Source organism: Nerophis ophidion, linkage group LG10 (genome assembly GCF_033978795.1).
Source record: "Nerophis ophidion isolate RoL-2023_Sa linkage group LG10, RoL_Noph_v1.0, whole genome shotgun sequence".
In the NCBI taxonomy this organism is placed as follows: Eukaryota; Metazoa; Chordata; class Actinopteri; order Syngnathiformes; family Syngnathidae; genus Nerophis; species Nerophis ophidion.
In genome coordinates, this window is record NC_084620.1 from 15,741,790 (window position 1) to 15,760,929 (window position 19,140).

Sequence of the window (19,140 nt, forward strand, 5' to 3'; positions counted from 1 at the left end):
AACACAAGTGTGGTTTAAAACATCAAATGTAATCCGGAACGTTTTAACCACATTTTCGTTTTTGCTCCACGGACAACATTTTGTTGTGCGCTCCATTCGCCAGGAGAGTGTTATTCCTACAGTATTGCCGTACAGTAACACAACAACTGTGTGTTCCCTGTACAGTTTGTAATGTCGGACACATGGAGCAATATCCAGGCGCACAAGAAGCAGTTGGACTCTTTACGAGAAAGGCTCCAAAGGCGGCGGAAAGACCCATCACAATTGTCCGCCGGTACGTTAAAGACGGACTGCTCCGTTTTGTTTGTAGCATCGAGGAATCGATGTTGTACTAGTTCCTACCACCGATGTACTAGTTAGTAGGAAACTGAATGATGATTCTAGCACAGATTTTATATTTTGGTTCTTCTCAATCAGAGGTAAGCGGAAGTGCAGATGGTCCCACAGCCAGAAGCGAAAGTCCAGCTCCATCAGCTCCATGCACACAGGAGGAGAAGGAGAAACCACCTGACCCTGAATTAGAGAAAAGAATGTTGGGATATTTGTCTGATCTGAGTCTTTCCCTGCCCAAAGACTCCCTCACTATCACAAATGAGCTAAATTGCGTGAGTCCTCTCATCTAAACGCCATCACAAATGTCCTCCTCGCATGTACAGGACTGTCTCAGAAAATTTGAATATTGTGATAAAGTTCTTTATTTTCCGTAATGCAACTAAAAACATGAAAATGCCATACATTCTATATTCATTACACATCAACTGAAACATTGCAAGCCTTTTATTGATTTAATATTGCTGATTATGGCATACAGCTTAAGAAAACTCAAAAATCCTATCTCAAAAAATTAGAATATTTCCTCAGACCAAGGAAAAAAAACAGAAAAACAAAATCAAACATTTGAGAATGTCAATTAATGCAGTCAGTACTTGGTTGGGTATCCTTTTGCACGGATTACTGCATCAATGCGGCGTGGTATGGAGGCAATCGGCCTGTGGCATTGCTGAGGTGTTATGGATGCCCAGGATGCTTCAATAGCGGCCTTCAGCTCATTTGCATTATTGGGTCTGGTGTCTTTCAGCTTCTTCTTCACAATACCCCACAAATTATCTATCAAGGACAGTAATGCCATGGTCAGTACACTAGTTACTGCTGGTTTTGGCACTGTGAGCAGGTGCCAAATCATGCTGGAAAATTAAATCATCTCCATAGAGCTTTACAACAGATGGAAGCATGTACACAGCTGCATTGACTCTGGGCTTGATGAAACACAGTGGACCAAAACCAGCAGCTGACATGGCTCCCCAAACCATTGCTGACTCAGGGAACTTCCGTTGTATAGAGTTCAGGAGTGGCTTGGCCATAGGAGTACGGCTATTGAAGCTGTATCTGTTGAAAAGCTCTATGGAGATTATTTCATTTTCCAGCATGATCTGGCACCTGTTCACAGTGCCAAAACCACCAGCAACTGGTGTACGGACCATGGCATTACTGTCCTCCATTGGCCTGCCAACTCCCCTGACCTGAACTTCATAGAGAATTTGGGGGTTATTGTGAAGAAGAAGCTGAAAGACACCAGGCCCAATAATGCAAATGAGCTAAAGGCCGCTTTTGAAGCATCCTGGGCATCCATAACACCTCAGCAATGCCACAGGCCGATTGCCTCCATGCCACGCCGCATTGATGCAGTAATCCGTGCAAAAGGATTCCCAACCAAGTACTGAGTGCATTAATTGACATTTTCAAATGTTAGATTTTGTTTTGCTGTTATAAATTTTTTTTTACTTGTTTGAGGAAATATTAAACATTTTTGAGATATGATTTTTGAGTTTTCTTAAGTTGTATGCCATAATCAGCAATATTAAAATAATAAAAGGCTTGCAATATTTCAGTTGATGTGTAATGAATCCAGAATTTATGACATTTTCATGTTTTTAGTTGCATTACAGAAAATAAAGGACTTTATCACAATAATCTATTTTTCTGAGACAGTCCTGTATTTGATCTTTCTGTCTCATTCTAGTCGGAGACAGATATCAGTCACAGATGCATCAAGAGTCTCTTGATGAAGTTCTCTGCTCAGGAGCTTATTGAAGTCCGGCAGCCAACTTTATCCTCGTCTTCTGCGGTATCCTCCTCCACAGTCGTCATTGCGGTGGACCACACAAAGCTTTGGGCTATGATCGGTTCTGTCGGTGGTGCCCAGCGGAGTCAAGGAGTCAAGAGAAAAGCTAAAGAGCAGTGCCAGCACACAAGAACTTCAAGCTTCTTGCCCTCGTCACAGGCTTCTGCGTCTCCTCCGCGCTTGGCTAAGGCCTCCATGATGCCTGCATCATCCTCACAGCAGCCGGCACCGTCGGCATTGGGCAGCGGCGCTGACAAAAAGGGAAGAGGCAGCAAAAGCCAATCATCACACATGGACATGGAAATAGAGAGCCTCCTGAACCAGCAGTCCACCAAAGAGCAGCAGAGCAAGAAGGTTGGAGGCAAACACGGTTGCTGATGACACTCAACTGATGGTTGTGTTTTTGCAGGTGAGCAGAGAGATCCTAGAGCTACTCAATACCAGCACGGCGAAAGAGCAATCCATTGTAGAGAAGTTTCGCTCTCGAGGCCGCGCTCAAGTGCAGGAGTTTTGTGACCACGGCACCAAAGAGGAGTGCATGCGCTCGGGAGACACTCCTCAACCGTGCACCAAGCTACACTTCCGGTCAGCAATTTGTTATTATTATCGTTTGGGCTTTACATTAATAGAAAATATGCTAATTACGTTGACCTTTTTTTTAAAAAATCCTAGTCGCATCATCAACAAGCACACGGATGAGAGCCTCGGCGACTGCTCTTTCCTCAACACCTGCTTCCACATGGACACCTGCAAGTACGTCCACTACGAGATCGACAGTCCCCCAGAAGCTGAGTGTGGCCTGGCGGGACCCCAGGCAGGGGCCGTGGAGCTCGGCCTGCACAATGAGGACGCTGACAGCAACGTTGGCAAACTCTTTCCCTCTCAGGTGAGCACGACCGAACAGACTGTGTCTTTTAGGTGAAGATGTCTCCCATAAGCGTGCAGCTTTGGGGCAGGTTGGGGTTTGACGATCAACACTACAAACACTTGCATGCGTGAAGCGTTGCACATTGGCTTCTGATGGCTTTTCGACAATAGCGTTTGGAGTATGACACATGCACAGTGGGTTTTTGTGTGAGGTGTGGAGTTAGGTGAACTTGTGTACTTTCGCAGTGTAGACGAGTGTATCGCGATTGCTCCACCACATTGACATTTCTCAAACTTGCATAATATAATAACTTTAGAACGACTCCAAAATAATCCACAGTCAAAACCAGGATTCTCTTATTTGTATTCCTCCCATCCGGCCAGTCAGTGGGTCAAAAGTGTGTAAGTCCTGAATGAAAGCGGGCTCATTGCTAATTATTTGGACCTTACCATGATAGCTTTTTTCTTGGTTGTGTGAAAACTGTGGAGCATGGAATTTTACTACAACTTGTGTATGTTTTTGAAATCCACCAAAAAGATAACACTTAACATTTGAAAAGGCCTTATCAATCCAGCCAGAGCTTTTTTATATACTTGTGTCGCACTCGCCATGGTGATGTATCGTGTGAATGCACACTACAACAGCATATTCTTCCTGGCTGGATATAAATATTAATCTGTAGATTAAACATTGTTTCACCTGTTATTATAACCAATCAAATGTTCTATGTGATTTTAAGAGTTCTGTTTAGTACAAATGTTTGAAGCCATGACACGTCAGAGCGGCTTGCATGGACAGCATGTGTGTCTCGTATGTGTGCGTGTTTGTTTGTGCAATTCGGGAAGTGACTGCTGACAGTTTAATATTAACTGTCAAACAAATCAATGGAATCAATCAATAGACGCTGTATACTATTTTCTATTGAATAGTAATGTAGTTCAAAGTTCACAGTCCAGATGCCTTGAACCTCAGTAAGTACCAGGATGTTCAAACACGACCGATATTTGCGCAGTCCTTTACCACTGTGGTTCCACTCACAAAATGATGTGCATTTAAATTTTTTATTGTCAATACAGAGTTGCATTATGGTCCTTTTATCCTCATCTCAATGGATGTTTGTAGGTGTCTCAATTGAAGCGATCAGAATAGATATTACGTTTATTACTGCATCCAAACTTCCAGTGCAATATAATGTTTTACCTTCCTAGGGTGCTGGACTTATTTCAGCCTCAGGGGCATCTAAGAACAAAAGTACCTAAGCTGATGGAAAAATACGCGGGACGCCCACATTTAAGGGTCGCTTCACCCAGAGTGCACATCTTGAATGAAAACACACTGTGACAGACTTAAGTCAAGGGGGAGAATGCTGGACAACCAGAATATGTGTAGTTAAGCAGTTTTTTTCGCTAATAAACACATAAGAGAATAGAGCCCTTAATGTGATTGCTCCTCCGCAAATTATACTGAATGCAGATGATATAAATGGTAATTGGAAGGTTTTCTATAGGTTCACTGCATGTGCAGCGTAGCGACTGTAATGTGATCACTCCTCTACAGTTAAATTTTATTTGTGTGTTTGCTGGTGTGTGTTGACAAAAATTGGTCTGCTAAGCGATACACTGCTAAAAAATAGAATAGAATAGAATAGAGTTTTATTGTCATTATTGCAATGAACAGGTTCAAAGAACAACAAAATTGGAGCAGCTCCTCCTAAGGTGCATATACAATATGGTAGTATAAATAGTAAAAAAAAAAAAAAAGATAGAGATGACAGATGTATCTATGTATATGTATATGTATCCACACAGATGCATATCTGCATGCATATGAATACATATACACACATACATAAAATACACTTGCACATATGCATGTGGGCACACTATAGTCGAATATATTGGAATTAGAAATTGAACAATAATTATGTGGGCCGAATATTGGCGCTGATATTTGGCATTTCGACGTATATTCGTATCTTCTTTTTATTGTTTTTCTTTTACAACTACAACAGATCTACATCAGCAGATACAATATTTACACATATGGTACCAGTTTTTAGTATTAAAAAAAACGTCAAGTAGGTAATTATAAACACTGGTCAAGCACCAGCTCATTTCCCTGGTGCCTGCATGAGAAAAGTTGACTTTTTTTTTTCTCTGCATCGCTTACGCAGCTTTGTCCCCTCACTTTCTTTTCCTCCTGAAATGTTGGTCGCTTTTACACCATGTATCTCTTCTGATTGCCTTTCAAAATAGTTTTGAAAGGTTTTGTCTTTCTTTTCTGGCGTCTTACTGGTTTTGTTGTGTTTGTTTTGTTGTTACAACAAACAAGCCTCTGTCCACAGCAAAATAAATGGCATACTTATTGTATAAGTAAAGAAGATGAGACGGCATTCTTATACTTTCTGTATCACCCAGGAAGAAATTACGTTAGGCCGGCTTAAAGAATATCTCAACTACTGGCAATGTGCCGGAGCCTAGAATCGATTTTTATTGAAATGATTGCAATAATTTAGATTTTCTTACAAGGAAATCCATTAACAGCTATAAAACTGACTGGATGGCGAGTTCTTGTAATGTACGGAAATCCCATATTTTTACCAAGTTTGCCAGGAGAGTTCCTCCCTATTTTGAAATGCAAATGTTGGCGGTCCTCTGACCCACAGAACCCGCAGACACGTAATAAAGGTGTTTGTGATATCCCCTGATGTTGTTTGGTGCTAAATTAACACAAATTAGCGCCACATTAAATATAGTTTCTGGTGTGGCGTTTCCTCAAAAATAATGTTAAAAACACAACTTATAGTCTTGTCCAGCTGTTTACTGACATATAGTGTTATTCATGTTTACCTAAATGTAACTGCAAATTAATGCAAATATAGTTTATTGGCCTCATGCACTACTAATAATCGGTATTGACCCAAAAAAACCTATCTGTTGATCTCTAATTGCAGTAGCTCTACCACATTAGAGTGACATTTCACAAAATTACATATGTGAAAGCGAAACAAATACTCCAAAATATTTCCACAATGTAAAAAAAAATATTCATTTAATTTATGCGATAGCTCTGCTGCATGCAATAAGAAGAGCTGATGATAAATTGTAAGCCATCTATTGACAGAAGTGACATCGTGTCATGTTAATGTAATATTGTTGTTTAGTTGTTTTAATTAAAGAACAATGGAAATGCTTGCTCTATATAATGTACAGTACAGGCCAAAAGTTTGGACATACCTTCTCCTCATTCAATGCGTTTTCTTTATTTTCATGACTATTTATATTGTAAATTGCCACTGAAGGCATCAAAACTATGAATGAACACATGTGGAGTTATGTACTTAACAAAAAAGGTGAAATAACTGAAAACATATTTTATATTGTAGTTTGTTCAAAATATCTACCCTTTGCTCTGATTACTGCTTTGCATACTCTTGGCGGGAGTGTCTCAGTCTGTGGGGGTAAGTCCTTCCATCTTCTTTTCATCAGGACACCTGTGGCCTTTGCACACTCTTGGCATTCTCTCGATGAGCTTTAAGCACACTATGAAGTGAAAACCATTTCTTGAAGCTCATTGAGAGGATTCCAAGAGTTTGCAAAAACTTATTTAGAGTAAACGTGGCTATTTTGATGAAACTAGAATACAAAACATGTTTTCAATTATTTCACCTTTTTCTGTTAAGTACATAACTCCACATGTGTTCATTCATAGTTTTTAGGCCTTCAGTGACAATCTACAAAGTAAATAGTCATGAAAATAAAGAAAACACATTTAATAAATAAACATTGATTGATTGATTGATTGATTGATTAATTGATTGATTAATGAGAAGATGTGTCCAAACATTTGGCCTGTACTGTGTATCTATCCTTTAAGTACTTTTATGGTGATCTGGCGCCATATCGAAAATATCATTAAAATAAGATAGAGGAGTGACACTGTCATGTTGTGACATGTTGGTTTTGTGATTGACAGTGGATCTGCTGTGACATCCGCTACTTGGACGTGTCCATTCTGGGAAAGTTTGCCGTGGTGATGGCCGACCCGCCCTGGGACATCCACATGGAGCTGCCCTATGGAACGCTGACTGACGACGAAATGAGGAAACTCAACATTCCCATTCTGCAGGACGACGGATTTCTCTTCCTCTGGGTCACAAACCGGTAGCCTGAGCAACACAAACCGTTTCTCAAAAAAAGGATTTAATTTACTTTCTTTATATCTTTTTTTCAGGGCCATGGAGTTGGGGCGGGAGTGTCTCAGTCTGTGGGGGTAAGTCCTTCCATCTTATTTTAATCAGGACACCTGTTACTAACACACATTTTGATGTCCAATGTTGCTCCCTCAGTTATGAACATGTTGATGAAATTATCTGGGTGAAAACAAACCAGCTTCAGAGGATCATCCGCACTGGGAGAACAGGCCATTGGTTGAACCATGGGAAGGAACACTGTCTGGTGTGTTGGCATTTTCACATGCTACCTAAAATAAAAAAGGGTAAATGTTGAGAAACTGCCTTTGTGTTCAGGTGGGTGTCAAAGGAAACCCTCAGGGATTCAACAGAGGTCTGGATTGTGATGTCATCGTTGCAGAGGTAATGAGGTCATATGACTCTCTCCACTGCCTGAGAGCGCTGCTCCATAACTTGCCCCTACACCCGTCAGGTGCGTTCGACCAGTCACAAACCAGATGAGATCTACGGCATGATAGAAAGACTCTCACCAGGAACCCGGAAGATCGAGCTGTTTGGTCGGCCACACAACGTCCAGCCCAATTGGTACCTTTCTTAAGCTTCAAACTAGAGACGTTTTTACCCGGGTTTTATGCTGCTGATTGCGATATTTGATCACCCATGAGTGAGATTGGCCGATACCTATTCCGACACCGATAACATGTATGAATTGTAAATTATATTTATTTATGGCAAATGCTATTGGCAGTGCAACAATATCAGCATCGTATTTAAAGGAGTTTCTCATTCTCTTGTATTACATCAAATTGTTTGAGCAAAACAAATTCAAAAGTACAAGAACCAAACAAAAGCAAAAGCTACTATGTGCTACTCTTTTAAATCAATTGAGTTTTTGTTCTCAGAGTCATCTTTTGTCCAATTAATTTTTCCCAGAGATAAAAAATAATTAACAAAAACAACAAAAAATACAAACTACAGATATTAACCTACTCATTATATTATCGATCATATACTAATACCACCCTTGATTTTGACACTAAGGATAGTATTTGGAAACAGGGTTCTTTTTTGGAAACAACTTCCCGTGTTTCGATTCTTGTGAGTCATTTGCCAGTTTTGTTAACAATTACATTATCGTTGTCAGTGGTGACGTCACACGCAAAAGCGGCACAAAAGCTGGAGAGTTATTTACGAGAAAGGAAGACAACAGGGCAACTAGGCAATACTCGCAAAATGGATATTTTATCAAAAAGAGTAAATACTGGCGGAAACATTACTACAAACAACATGTGAAAACATTGAATGAATGACGCGTTTTCGATCCGTTTCGAGACGGAATTGTATCACCGCCAGCTGCGATGGCGGCAATTTACTGCAGGTAGCTAACTAACACTGCCTGGCACTTTTTAACACCTAATCAAAAAAGCTGCTATTATTAAGTGTAAACATGAAAATGATCATTATAACGCGAATCGTGACGGAACAGCGTCTGACTGGCAGGCTGCACCTCCTCCTTGTCTGAGAATTGTTGTACACAATGGAGACATGGTAATTAGTCAGAAATATTACATATCCGCCCTATAAAAGCAGATATTCCTACTATTCTGCAAAATAATGGTTTTGCCGAATTGCACAAGTCACACTTTATTGGACTTGACTTGCTTGTATTTAGACTTAGACTTAGACTTCCTTTTTATTGTCATTCAAATTTGAACTTCACAGTACAAAATAAGAACGACATTTCATTGCATTAGCTCTTGGCAGTGCAGGATAAAAAAAAGCAATTAGGTGTAGATATAAATAAATAGATTACTGTACAGATAAATACATTGCGCTTTTTCACATGCGTCCATGTTTATGGATGTATGTTATATTGTCTTTTTTATTCCAGCGAGTTAATCCATTTTGGGGGGAGTTGAGGGGATATTTATTACTTGTCATATCATAGTTTTACTTTTGAGTGGTCAATTCGTATTTTCTTCTAAAAGTAATTATTTTATGTAATAAAAAATATTATCTATCTTTTTGGTGTTAGTAACTTAGTTACTTTTGGAATAAAGTAACTAGTGTCACGCCTGTAAGTTTATGTTTTGGTTTTGGTCAGGTTATGTTTAGTTTTTTGGACATTTAGTTCCGTCTTAGCACTTCCTGGTTTGTTTTCGTCTCCATGCCAACTCATTAGTTTTCACCTGTCATGTCACATCCCTGTCCTCAGCCTCACACCTGTTGTCACTAATTATCATAGCTACTTAAGTCAGACGTTAGCACACTTCTAAGATGTATTAAAATTCATGATTTTTTAGGTTAGAACATACACAATTAGCTAAAAAGCTGACAAAATTTTTTAGCATGCTAATGTTCTTACAAGTATGCTTACATATGCTAACAACAGCACCGAATATCAAAAAACATAATTTTTTTAAGGGGCCATAATGTCCGTCCATTGAACCTATTGTTACACCACTGTACAGATACCAGACTGAAAAACACTTGAGGGCAGGGACTGTAACTTAACTTCAAAGCAGGTCATCTAATTGGCTACAGCTGGAGGAGGCCATTTGACAAGTGTATGAACAAATTCTATATTAAGCACCAAGCTTTGTGAAAATATGGCTGAGCGACAATAAAAGGTTAGTTTGCTGAAATTTGCGGTTTCGTGAGAAAAGCCCCATTGTAAAGTCAGTGTACCTATTCATTGAGCTTGTAGAATTATTTTTCCTGAATGCTTTGCCGTGGTAACACGAAATGTTCCAAAAACGTTCAGGCGTAGCCACCATTGAGACCTTCGGTGATATACAGTAAGATATGTAGGGTTTTGTTCGCCGGTTTGCGCCATACTAAACGGGAGAGTTTAGGATGTAAAAACTACAATAAAAGTTTAAGTCTGAGCAATAATTATATGGGCTGCTTGCTATGCTTTGCAGCATGTGAATGGGTGCTTGCATCGCAGCAGGCCCATAATTACTTATTTTAAAGACCTCACTGTTGAGTTTGTACATTCATGTTTATTCTAAATTGATTGATTGATTGAAACTTTTGTTAGTAGATTGCACAGTACAGTACATATTCCGTACAATTGACCACTAAATAGTAGCACCCGAATTAGTTTTTCAACTTGTTTAAGTCTGGGTCCACGTTTATCAATTCATGGTAAAACTAAACTAAACAAAGGTAGCGTTAATCAACTTGTTTGTTTTCGTTTTATTAAAATGAGAATCGATAAGAGAGCCGATAAAGAACTGAATCGTTAAGCAGAATCGAAAGTGGAAATCCTGACCCTAATTGACACCACCAAATAATGAAGCCATCCGCCCTCCTGTTTTGTGTCGTGTACCGGCTGCGACAACACTGACAGTATTCGTACAATTATTGTTTCCCTTGACTCCTATTAATCTACTTGTTATTTCCTGTTGATATCTGCTTATTTTCTGCTGTAAAATCTACACGTTTTTGACTTTACTATAACTATGTTAGTGTGTTGTTTAGAACTAACTTAGTAGTTTGCTTAGTTTTTACCCTGCCTACTTCTGGCTTGCTCTTGGTGTGTAACATGCTTGCCACTTGATAAAGATACTTAAGATGCTAAGAAATTCAGTCTATTTGACGTAATGACGGTGATTATTAATAATATTTGTCGGAGCAGCTCCACACTTTAAGGTTAATTAGCTGCTAGCTGCTCGTCAGCCGAAGGACTAAAATTGTGTCAGCCAGAGGGGATCTGCGTTTTTGATCAGCACTAAAATGTATGAATCTGCAACAGACTTTTTCACGAAAATCGGCCTTTAGTGATCGGTAACCAATTGATCAGTGCGTCCCTACTTTAAACGCAAACTCAAGCTCTCTTACAACATACTCATGCTAGACCATTTGCATTGTGCTACACTTGGGTTCGATTCCCCCACACTCTACTGGCCTGCGCTCACACTGAGTTTTTGCACTACCATTCATTTATTTGTTCCATCACTTTGATTATTTTAACTTCTCAGACAATATGGATAATTCCCAATCTTATTTAGAAACTGTTTATTGCAAGATAGCGGCTCTCTTTATGTACTTGCGTGAGGAGTGATTGCATGAATATAAATTATGTCCTAAAGTCCTTATGACGATTTTGAGACTTTCTATTTCATTGTGCCGGTTATCATTAATAAGCTACCAGAAGCAATCGAATTACAATCATTCTCTGACTCCGATACATTGAACAGCAACGTACCGAACCCTATGCCACTACTTTCAATTGTACAAAGGAGGGTAAACGTGGTGGACTTTAGGTGTAAAGTGGGCCCAGGTGCGGCTTAAATGGCAGAGTAAAAGTATGCTCTAAAAGTGTGGATATCAGCGTCTTATATCCTTCTATTTACCTCACCTTCTTCTCCAGGGTTACACTCGGCAACCAGCTAGATGGCATTCATCTCCTGGATCCGGAGGTGGTGGCCCGCTTCAAGGACCGCTACCCAGACGGCGTCATCTCCAAACCCAAAAATATGCAGACACCACATAATTGATCTTTTTTTTTTTTTTTTTTTTTTTAAATGATACCAGAGTTCAGCTGGGATAGGCTCCAGTTTTGTCGCGACCCAGAGAGGGGCAAGTGGTAGAAAATTAATGGATGGATAGACTGTACAGTAGCGGTAAGCCAATGTTGGCAAGTCAAACATTTTTAACTTTTCCTCCAAGGTCCACATATTTAAACCGTTGATGAATTTCACAAGTTGTCTTTTTTAACATTTGACTGCTATTACTCTGTCGTTTGAAGAAGAACGAGACTGAACGTGTCACAAGCTGCGTTACTTTTTGTTTTCAAAGCTGTGTCCCAAATCAAATACTTACGGTAAATCAGTACACTTCAATAAGTCTACTGTGTTAACTACATAAGTACTGTAGATCCAAAGCAAGTACAGTTGTTGCACAACAGTTTGAATTAATTGTGAATTGCAGCCACTCGAGTTAGTAGCAAGGGGAGGCCAAGATAATGATTATATGGTATGTGTTACAAATCGAGACACAGCGCAAATGTGTGATCTTGAAAAATTTGTTTAAAAGTCCGGATGAATAATTATTTTGTACTACACAGGTCAAAAGCAGGTTAGCATTTAAACTATGAGCAATAATTTTTTTTAGCTTGACCTTTGTGTAGACATAGAATATAGTAAGATTTGTTGTCATTGCACATGTCCTTTTACTTTGCGCTGTATGGTAAAAGGTCGAGAAATTTACCACTTTGTTCCACGTGTCCACTTTTAAAATGTAAAGTGTACACATAAGACATAACACATATGAATGAATCCTTTTTTCTTTTATCAAATTCTGAAATGTTCTTACATAAAGGTCTATTTTTATATAAAATGATTTCATTCAACGTATATGTATGTTTGTCCTCTACCTACTTTCTACCAATATAGCTATGATCGATAGTCTTATCACAGGTTACTACGTCCATGACCGTAATCTATTTTTTACACATCTAGATTCCAAGTATTTGCTTTGATCTTGTGTGGGACATAAACGAGTGAATTGGAAGGAACACACTAGTCTTTACTTTTATCTGCTGTAAATTAGTCAACATTAAACATTTTTTTGTTTCACCACATTGGTCACATTTGCTTCATTTAAAAAATAGTCTATTCTTATTCAAAATTAAATACAAGCATAGAAAAGGCTTGACAATAATTATTAGTGTCATCTGAAATATATAATCTATTTGCATTGTGTGTTCTCTTTAGAAATAGAAAAAAGCTTTCGTTGTTAGTCAACAAAATAAAGAAAAAAAAGAGATAATGCACTTGGTAGTCATCTGTAAACTCATCTCCATGTCTAATGTCTTTTAAGGAAAAGTTCCTTCGGGGTGGTGCTGACATTCATCGCGTGGATGTCCTGTGAAGCGCTCCAATTATTTGGGAGTCTATCAGTGATCCTCAGTAGGTGGCATCCACCGCGTTGACATTGCTGTCCAGCTGGTGTCGGAAAGACAACCTGGCTTTAGAGGAGAAGTAGACATGGGATCCCCGACCGAGGCTGCCCACTCCTTCGCTGTCGCTGCCCCAGGACGTGGAAGAGGCCAGGCGGGGCTTCATCTCCTCTTTGGCTACTGAAGGCAGGAAAGTACATTTTAGCCACCTTTATTAATCACATATTAAAGGATATACTTGTTTTTTTTAACTTAATTTAAAAATATATATTTTTCAAAACATTTTACCATTTTAATTTTTTAAGGGTGGGGGGGGGTGGGCGCTGGCTGCAATTGCACTAACCTTCCGCTGGGGGGCACGGTTTGCTTTTGCATCGCTCTTTACAATGTCTGTAGAAGGGACAACACTGCAGCATCTTTACGCCCATGATGAAAACTTCTGTTGAAAAAAGGACACAATATTAATGGTGCAACGTGATGTAAAAATTAACAACTTAGCTATCTTATACATTATAAGAATTTTTTTATTGCTGTTTTGAGCCTTTAGATCAGGGATATCCAACTAAATTGTTCTGGGGTTCCGCATTTCCAGAAAGATATGGACCCTACAGTAGAAATTTGATTAACGTTTAGGAGCGCTCTACTGTTTTTACAGACCTGAAAAAAAGCTAGTCAAAGATCATCTCTGACAGCATTCTGTTTAAGAATCTGTTGCAAAAATGTTGTTTTTTGGACATTAACTTGCGGGCCACCAGTTGAATAGCCCAAAATATGAAAATGAGAGAACCTAAAGTGGAGAAACACCTCTAGTACAACTAAATAATATCCACAAGTGATTACTTTAGACTGGATCTGAACAAACTACAGCAACACTCTGGTTCCAAAAATCCCGTTCGGAAAACAATTGTGTAACTGCCAAAAAGGAGAGGACTTTTAAAGGGGTGCCTTGAGGAATGCCTCAGTTATGTAACTCAAAGGGTTTGGACTCCAGTGTTCCACGTTTGCTAGGTTAAAATGTCAATGCAAGGATCTGCCAATGTGTCCAAGTTTTTCAACAGGAGCACTCTATGGTGTTGTTAGGAATTTTCTACAATCTCCCAAGTCTTGAAGTGAACATAGAGGGCCGGATTTGACCCCTTGGCTGCGAGTTGAATAGGTCTGATTTAGATTCTTCCTAGCAGGGTAGGGCGTTGCCTGGCTTTCTTTTGAGTTCACTGGCATACAAGTTTGCAGCAACAACCATGTGTAACAGTGGTCCTCCACTCAATCTAGTCCTGGACTGGAACCAGCGACCACAAATCTTCATGGAATGAGAGTGAAGTCCATCAGCACCATAGGTACAGTGGGGCAAAAAAGTATTCAGTCAGCCACCGATTGTGCAAGTTTTCCCACTTAAAATGATGACAGAATTCTGTAATTTTCATCATAGGTACACTTCAACTGTGAGAGACAGAATGTGAAAAAAAAATCCAGGAATTCTAAAGAATTTATTTGTAAATTATGGTGGAAAATAAGTATTTAGTCTACCATTCGTAGCTCTCACTGATGGAAGGAGGTTTTGGCTCAAAATCTCACGATACATGGCCCCATTCATTATTTCCTTAACACGGATCAATCGTCCTGTCCCCTTAGCAGAAAAACAGCCCCAAAGCATGATATTTACACCCCCATGCTTCACAGTAGGTTTGGTGTTCTTGGGATGCAAGTCAGTATTCTTCTTCCTCCAAACACGACGAGTTGAGTTTATACCAAAAAGTAATATTTTGGTTTCATCCGACCACATGACATTCTCCCAATCCTCTGCTGTATCATCCATGTATCCATTATGGATACATGGACGATTGATCCGTGTTAAGGAAAGAATGAATGGGGCCATGTATCGTGAGATTTTAAGCCAAAACCTCCTTCCATCAGTGAGAGCTTTGAATGGTTGACCAATTACTTATTTTCCACCATAATTTACAAATAAATTCTTTAAAATTCCTACAATGTGAATTCCTGGATTTGTTTTCACATTCTGTCTCTCACAGTTGAAGTGTACCTATGATAAAAATTACAGAATTCTGTCATCATTTTAAGTGGGAAAACTTGCACAATCGGTGGCTGACTAAATACTTTTTTGCCCCACTGTATGAGCGTGCTGTAGCACAGCCACAATCACAGTCACACTACATAGACATGATCCAAATTGAAACACCATAAAACAAATATCTGTTTTTTTTTTTGCAAATATAATAAACTGTCTTTATTTCAGGTTCCATTTTTTTCCACAAAGCGTCAAATGCATGACGCGAATATTAGAACAAGGTCAAATGCATCTCTGCTGACTCGTCGCGCAGGACGGGGTGCTCAGACGACTCACCAGCTGAATGTTGCATGGAATTAACACCTCGCAGCCAATCATCATCATCATCATCATCATTTGGTAAGCTTTCCTCCGACCTCACAAAGCACTTCACTAATGCCGGTGCAAGAACACAGAGCACTTTTGGCAGCCTATGACATGAACGTGCATGTGTCAACACGCCTCTGGCAAAGTATTCCCTTGTGGCACAATGATAATGAGTCCCATTGGATGTATTGTGTGACAGATGAAGGTATAACGAGTAATGACTGAAATGATGCACGTGCAGCCGGTGCCATCCAAAGTGTGCCCTGGGGGCCTTTTACAGCCTGCAGCTTGTTTTTTATCCCAAAAATTACAATTAAACAAGAAAAATGTTGATACTAATCAGTGATGTGTGGCCTGGTTAAGCGACATGCTAAAAAAACTTGTCTCTGCACTGCATTTGATCAGGAAAGGTACAAAGTGATTTAACAATTTTTGCTGAAACTGTTCAAAAATATTTAGAATCATACAAAGCATACATAAACAGATCAGTGGGCAAATGTTAATATTCATTTGATATTATTATTTTTTGTATTTTTTTTTTTTTTTAACTTTTAATGAAATGGCACTGATACTAATCATTTTACAAATACAGCCCGGAGCCATTGTTAATGACTAATATTACTAGTGCTGTCAAAAGATAATTTTTGAAAATCAGATTGATCACACCAGTCACAATTAATCCCAGATTATCACTCACTTGCATAATTCAAATTATTTTACAAAAAAACCCTCAAATATCTGGACACAAACAAAATGTTTTTGTCTGAATGTAATCCAGGAACATTTTTTTAATGTTTATCCGCTAACAGTTTTATCTAAAGACCAGTTTGGATCTATTTTGGAGTGAAATTTACCAGTGATCACACCAGTCGGTGACTTCCCACTCATCACATACTCACATATGGGCATTGACCTGATCACTGGCCGTATAACAACCGGCTCTGCCTTCCAGGTAACCACGTAAATGTTAAGGGGCATGTAAATTCAAAATGTGGGATTAATCTGCGTATACGCATGAATTATGTGACCATTTATTAATTGATCACAAGTTAATACATTTTTGACACCCCTAATTATTCCATTTTACACTTAATTGCTTTTTTCATCTAACATAAAGCTAGAGTGTTTTGTTTAAGTAGCTCAGCATATATTGACCTACATTGGATTGGTTTGGAAAAGTGGACATTATGATTAAAGTGTTTGGGGGCTCCCCAGGAGCGGTGAGGCTGTATGGAGCCATTATGAGGTTTATAGAATAATTAATTACACACACCATGATTTTCTACACCCTTTGTCTTTAATGTAAGCGTGTGACATTCATCCACTCTGCTGCACCTGAACGGGGCAGATGTGTTAATATGACTTCAACACCTGGATTTTACTGAGCGCATGTTCGGTGTAGCTATGCTCCGTTACAGCCGCAGAGATGATACGTTTCAACGCAATTCTATGTGGCAGATAGGCAATGCAAACCAACAAGGTTTTATTTCATAAGTGTTTTTAATAATTTTTGCAGGGGCAATGTGGTAGAAATGGATAGATGGATGGTAAAATCACACAGTTTGAATATTCAATATTAAGTTTACTTAGGTGATCCTTTGGCGTATGACTAGATGGAGCCTGTGTACCACTAGTGGTACACAGCAGTGATTAAGAATCACTGCTCTGAAGGTGTGCACGAGAGGCGGGCGGATCCATCAAAATATCAACAGTATCGATATCAGAAGTAATTTTAGTATTGGATGGATACTACCATGATGAGATCTTTTTTTTTTCTTTTTTTTAAATGTCTGTGTATTTTTTGTTGTTGTTGTTGTTGTTGGAATTGTTACATTGTTGATATTCAATATTATTCTGGACCATATTCATGCAAATTAAAGTAATAAGTCTTTGGACACAGGAGGTCTTTAGGAAGCAGAAAATCTGAAGAATTTGAATGAGACACAATTGTAGTTTTTGCTTTTGGTTTACTTATTTTGTATTATTGACTTTACTTTGCTGAAAATTGTATGTAGTAGAAGGGAATAATTGTATTAGACAAGGGCCTCACCTATTTGTGACCTCAGCCTTACATAGTAAATAAGTATGTTTTGTTTTTTTTATGATAATTTAAATATGAAGTGGTTTAGCATCCGGCAACACTGAACCAAGCTATAATGTACTTTTAGAGGGAAAGGGAAAGGAGTATTCCTTTAATCTAATCGGGTTAGAAAGTGGGTCAGGTGAAAATGAACAGCGATTGTGCTTTTCCTCTGACAACTTTTTGTCCGAGAACTTTGAGATGAGCCACTTTGTTCATCCTTGCAGGTCTGATAAGGGCAATGAGGCAAGCATGACTGGAGCAAACGGCAGCAAGCGAAGAAAAAAGAAGGAAAGTCAGGTTGGATCTTTTCAGTGTGTGTGTGGATGTGAGCGATGGGCGAGTAATGTGGTTGTACTCGTTCAATAACACGTTTTTTATTGAGGCTGATGTGTAGCAACTTGCATGCAGAGTGCACTCATTAAAATTCAAGTAGGAAAACGTGGCCCTCCCCCTGTAAACATAAGCAAGCAAAGGGGACACAAGGGCAACCTCTGCAGAGCCCCTTCGACACAATAGTCCTTTTTAGGGAAAAGTGTGTTTGCATTCTCACCCAATTGCGCAACACACAGACACACACACACACAGACACACACACACACACACACACACACACACACAGTGCATGTATACAAAGGCTTGTCAGTGCATCACACTGATGTATATTTGATTGACACTGTCAGTGTATTCATTGAAAAAAGTGTTTTGTTTTCATGACATTGCTTCACTAAAAGTTTCAAGACATTAACAGAAAATTAAGTCACACAGAATATATTCTGTCCTTTTATTATCTATTGCTCCTTTTGTTTTCTTTTTTTCCAATTTTTTTCTTCATCGATTTTTTTATTTAAAAATTTCTTTAATGATTTATTTTGCCTTTTTTTTTTTTTCTTATTTTACACAATTTGATAAAAGCTATCAACAAAATACAAACATTATTATCCTTGTCTTTTACTGTACTAACAAAACAAGTTGTGTTTTCAACACAGGAAAAGGAGTGGGCTACATAGGCTCAATTTCACCTTATTAGACATTGTGCAGATGTAATTACCATACAAATAATGAGCATTTGGTGTTTTTTTATAATCATACAACGCTTACATGTAGTATGAAAACAATATGTCAAACCTACCTTGTAAAGATTGGAGTGGACCGTTTTCAGAGAGGACTTCAGCCGTCACACCCACCAGTAGTACACCTCCTTCTCGAATTAGGCGGGCTTGAGTCCTGATGCGTCCTGTGGAAATGTGTCTTCTGTGGTGTTGAGGGAGTGAACTTTAAATAGCTAATCCCTGCAGTGTGGGACACGCCTGCTTTCTCTCACCCTCCCGTTGTCTGGCCGCTAAGCTTTGGCCTTCATCACATCAATGTTAAAACCAAAATAGCTCCTCGCCAATCATGCAGTAGCAAAAATCTCAATGAAGATTATTTGTAATCATTTCTAAGTTTTTCATTGTGTTAATGAAGACAAGTGTAAAGGTGCTTCTCATGCAGCCTATCAGCAGCATTCGTTCACCTTTATTGTTGTCTTTATTCTGTCCCTGCTTAGAAGCCTTCTGGGCAGCATGCACATGTTTG

The 19,140-nt window shown here is 39.0% G+C and overlaps 2 protein-coding genes across 2 annotated transcripts; one reads left to right on the forward strand and one right to left on the reverse strand.

The window, feature by feature from the left end:
* Nucleotides 1–57: 57 nt before the first annotated feature.
* mettl3 (methyltransferase like 3) lies at nt 58–12,767 on the forward strand. The gene is made up of 11 exons (XM_061912611.1): nt 58–274; nt 418–605; nt 2,021–2,476; nt 2,532–2,707; nt 2,795–3,008; nt 6,966–7,153; nt 7,224–7,262; nt 7,339–7,447; nt 7,519–7,584; nt 7,655–7,767; nt 11,561–12,767. Exons 1-11 carry the CDS (start codon nt 172–174, stop codon nt 11,685–11,687), a joined length of 1,779 nt encoding a protein of 592 aa, XP_061768595.1. The 5' UTR covers nt 58–171; the 3' UTR covers nt 11,688–12,767.
* LOC133560274 (uncharacterized protein C17orf114-like) lies at nt 12,697–18,848 on the reverse strand. Its single transcript, XM_061912614.1, has 3 exons — nt 18,695–18,848; nt 13,434–13,529; nt 12,697–13,270 (listed from the first exon to the last, which is right to left on the reverse strand). Exons 2-3 carry the CDS (start codon nt 13,516–13,518, stop codon nt 13,098–13,100), a joined length of 258 nt encoding a protein of 85 aa, XP_061768598.1. The 5' UTR covers nt 13,519–13,529; nt 18,695–18,848; the 3' UTR covers nt 12,697–13,097.
* Nucleotides 18,849–19,140: the final 292 nt, after the last annotated feature.

Excerpts from the sequence above, each read along its gene's own strand:
- mettl3 (XM_061912611.1), top strand. The coding sequence starts at position 172 with ATGTCGGACACATGGAGCAATATCCAGGCGCACAAGAAGCAGTTGGAC. Across the intron at positions 2,477-2,531 it reads AAGAGCAGCAGAGCAAGAAG|GTGAGCAGAGAGATCCTAGA; the intron begins GTTGGAGGCAAA and ends GTGTTTTTGCAG. Across the intron at positions 2,708-2,794 it reads TGCACCAAGCTACACTTCCG|TCGCATCATCAACAAGCACA; the intron begins GTCAGCAATTTG and ends AAAAAATCCTAG.
- LOC133560274 (XM_061912614.1), bottom strand. The coding sequence starts at position 13,518 with ATGGGCGTAAAGATGCTGCAGTGTTGTCCCTTCTACAGACATTGTAAA. Across the intron at positions 13,271-13,433 it reads ACCGTGCCCCCCAGCGGAAG|TAGCCAAAGAGGAGATGAAG; the intron begins GTTAGTGCAATT and ends TCCTGCCTTCAG.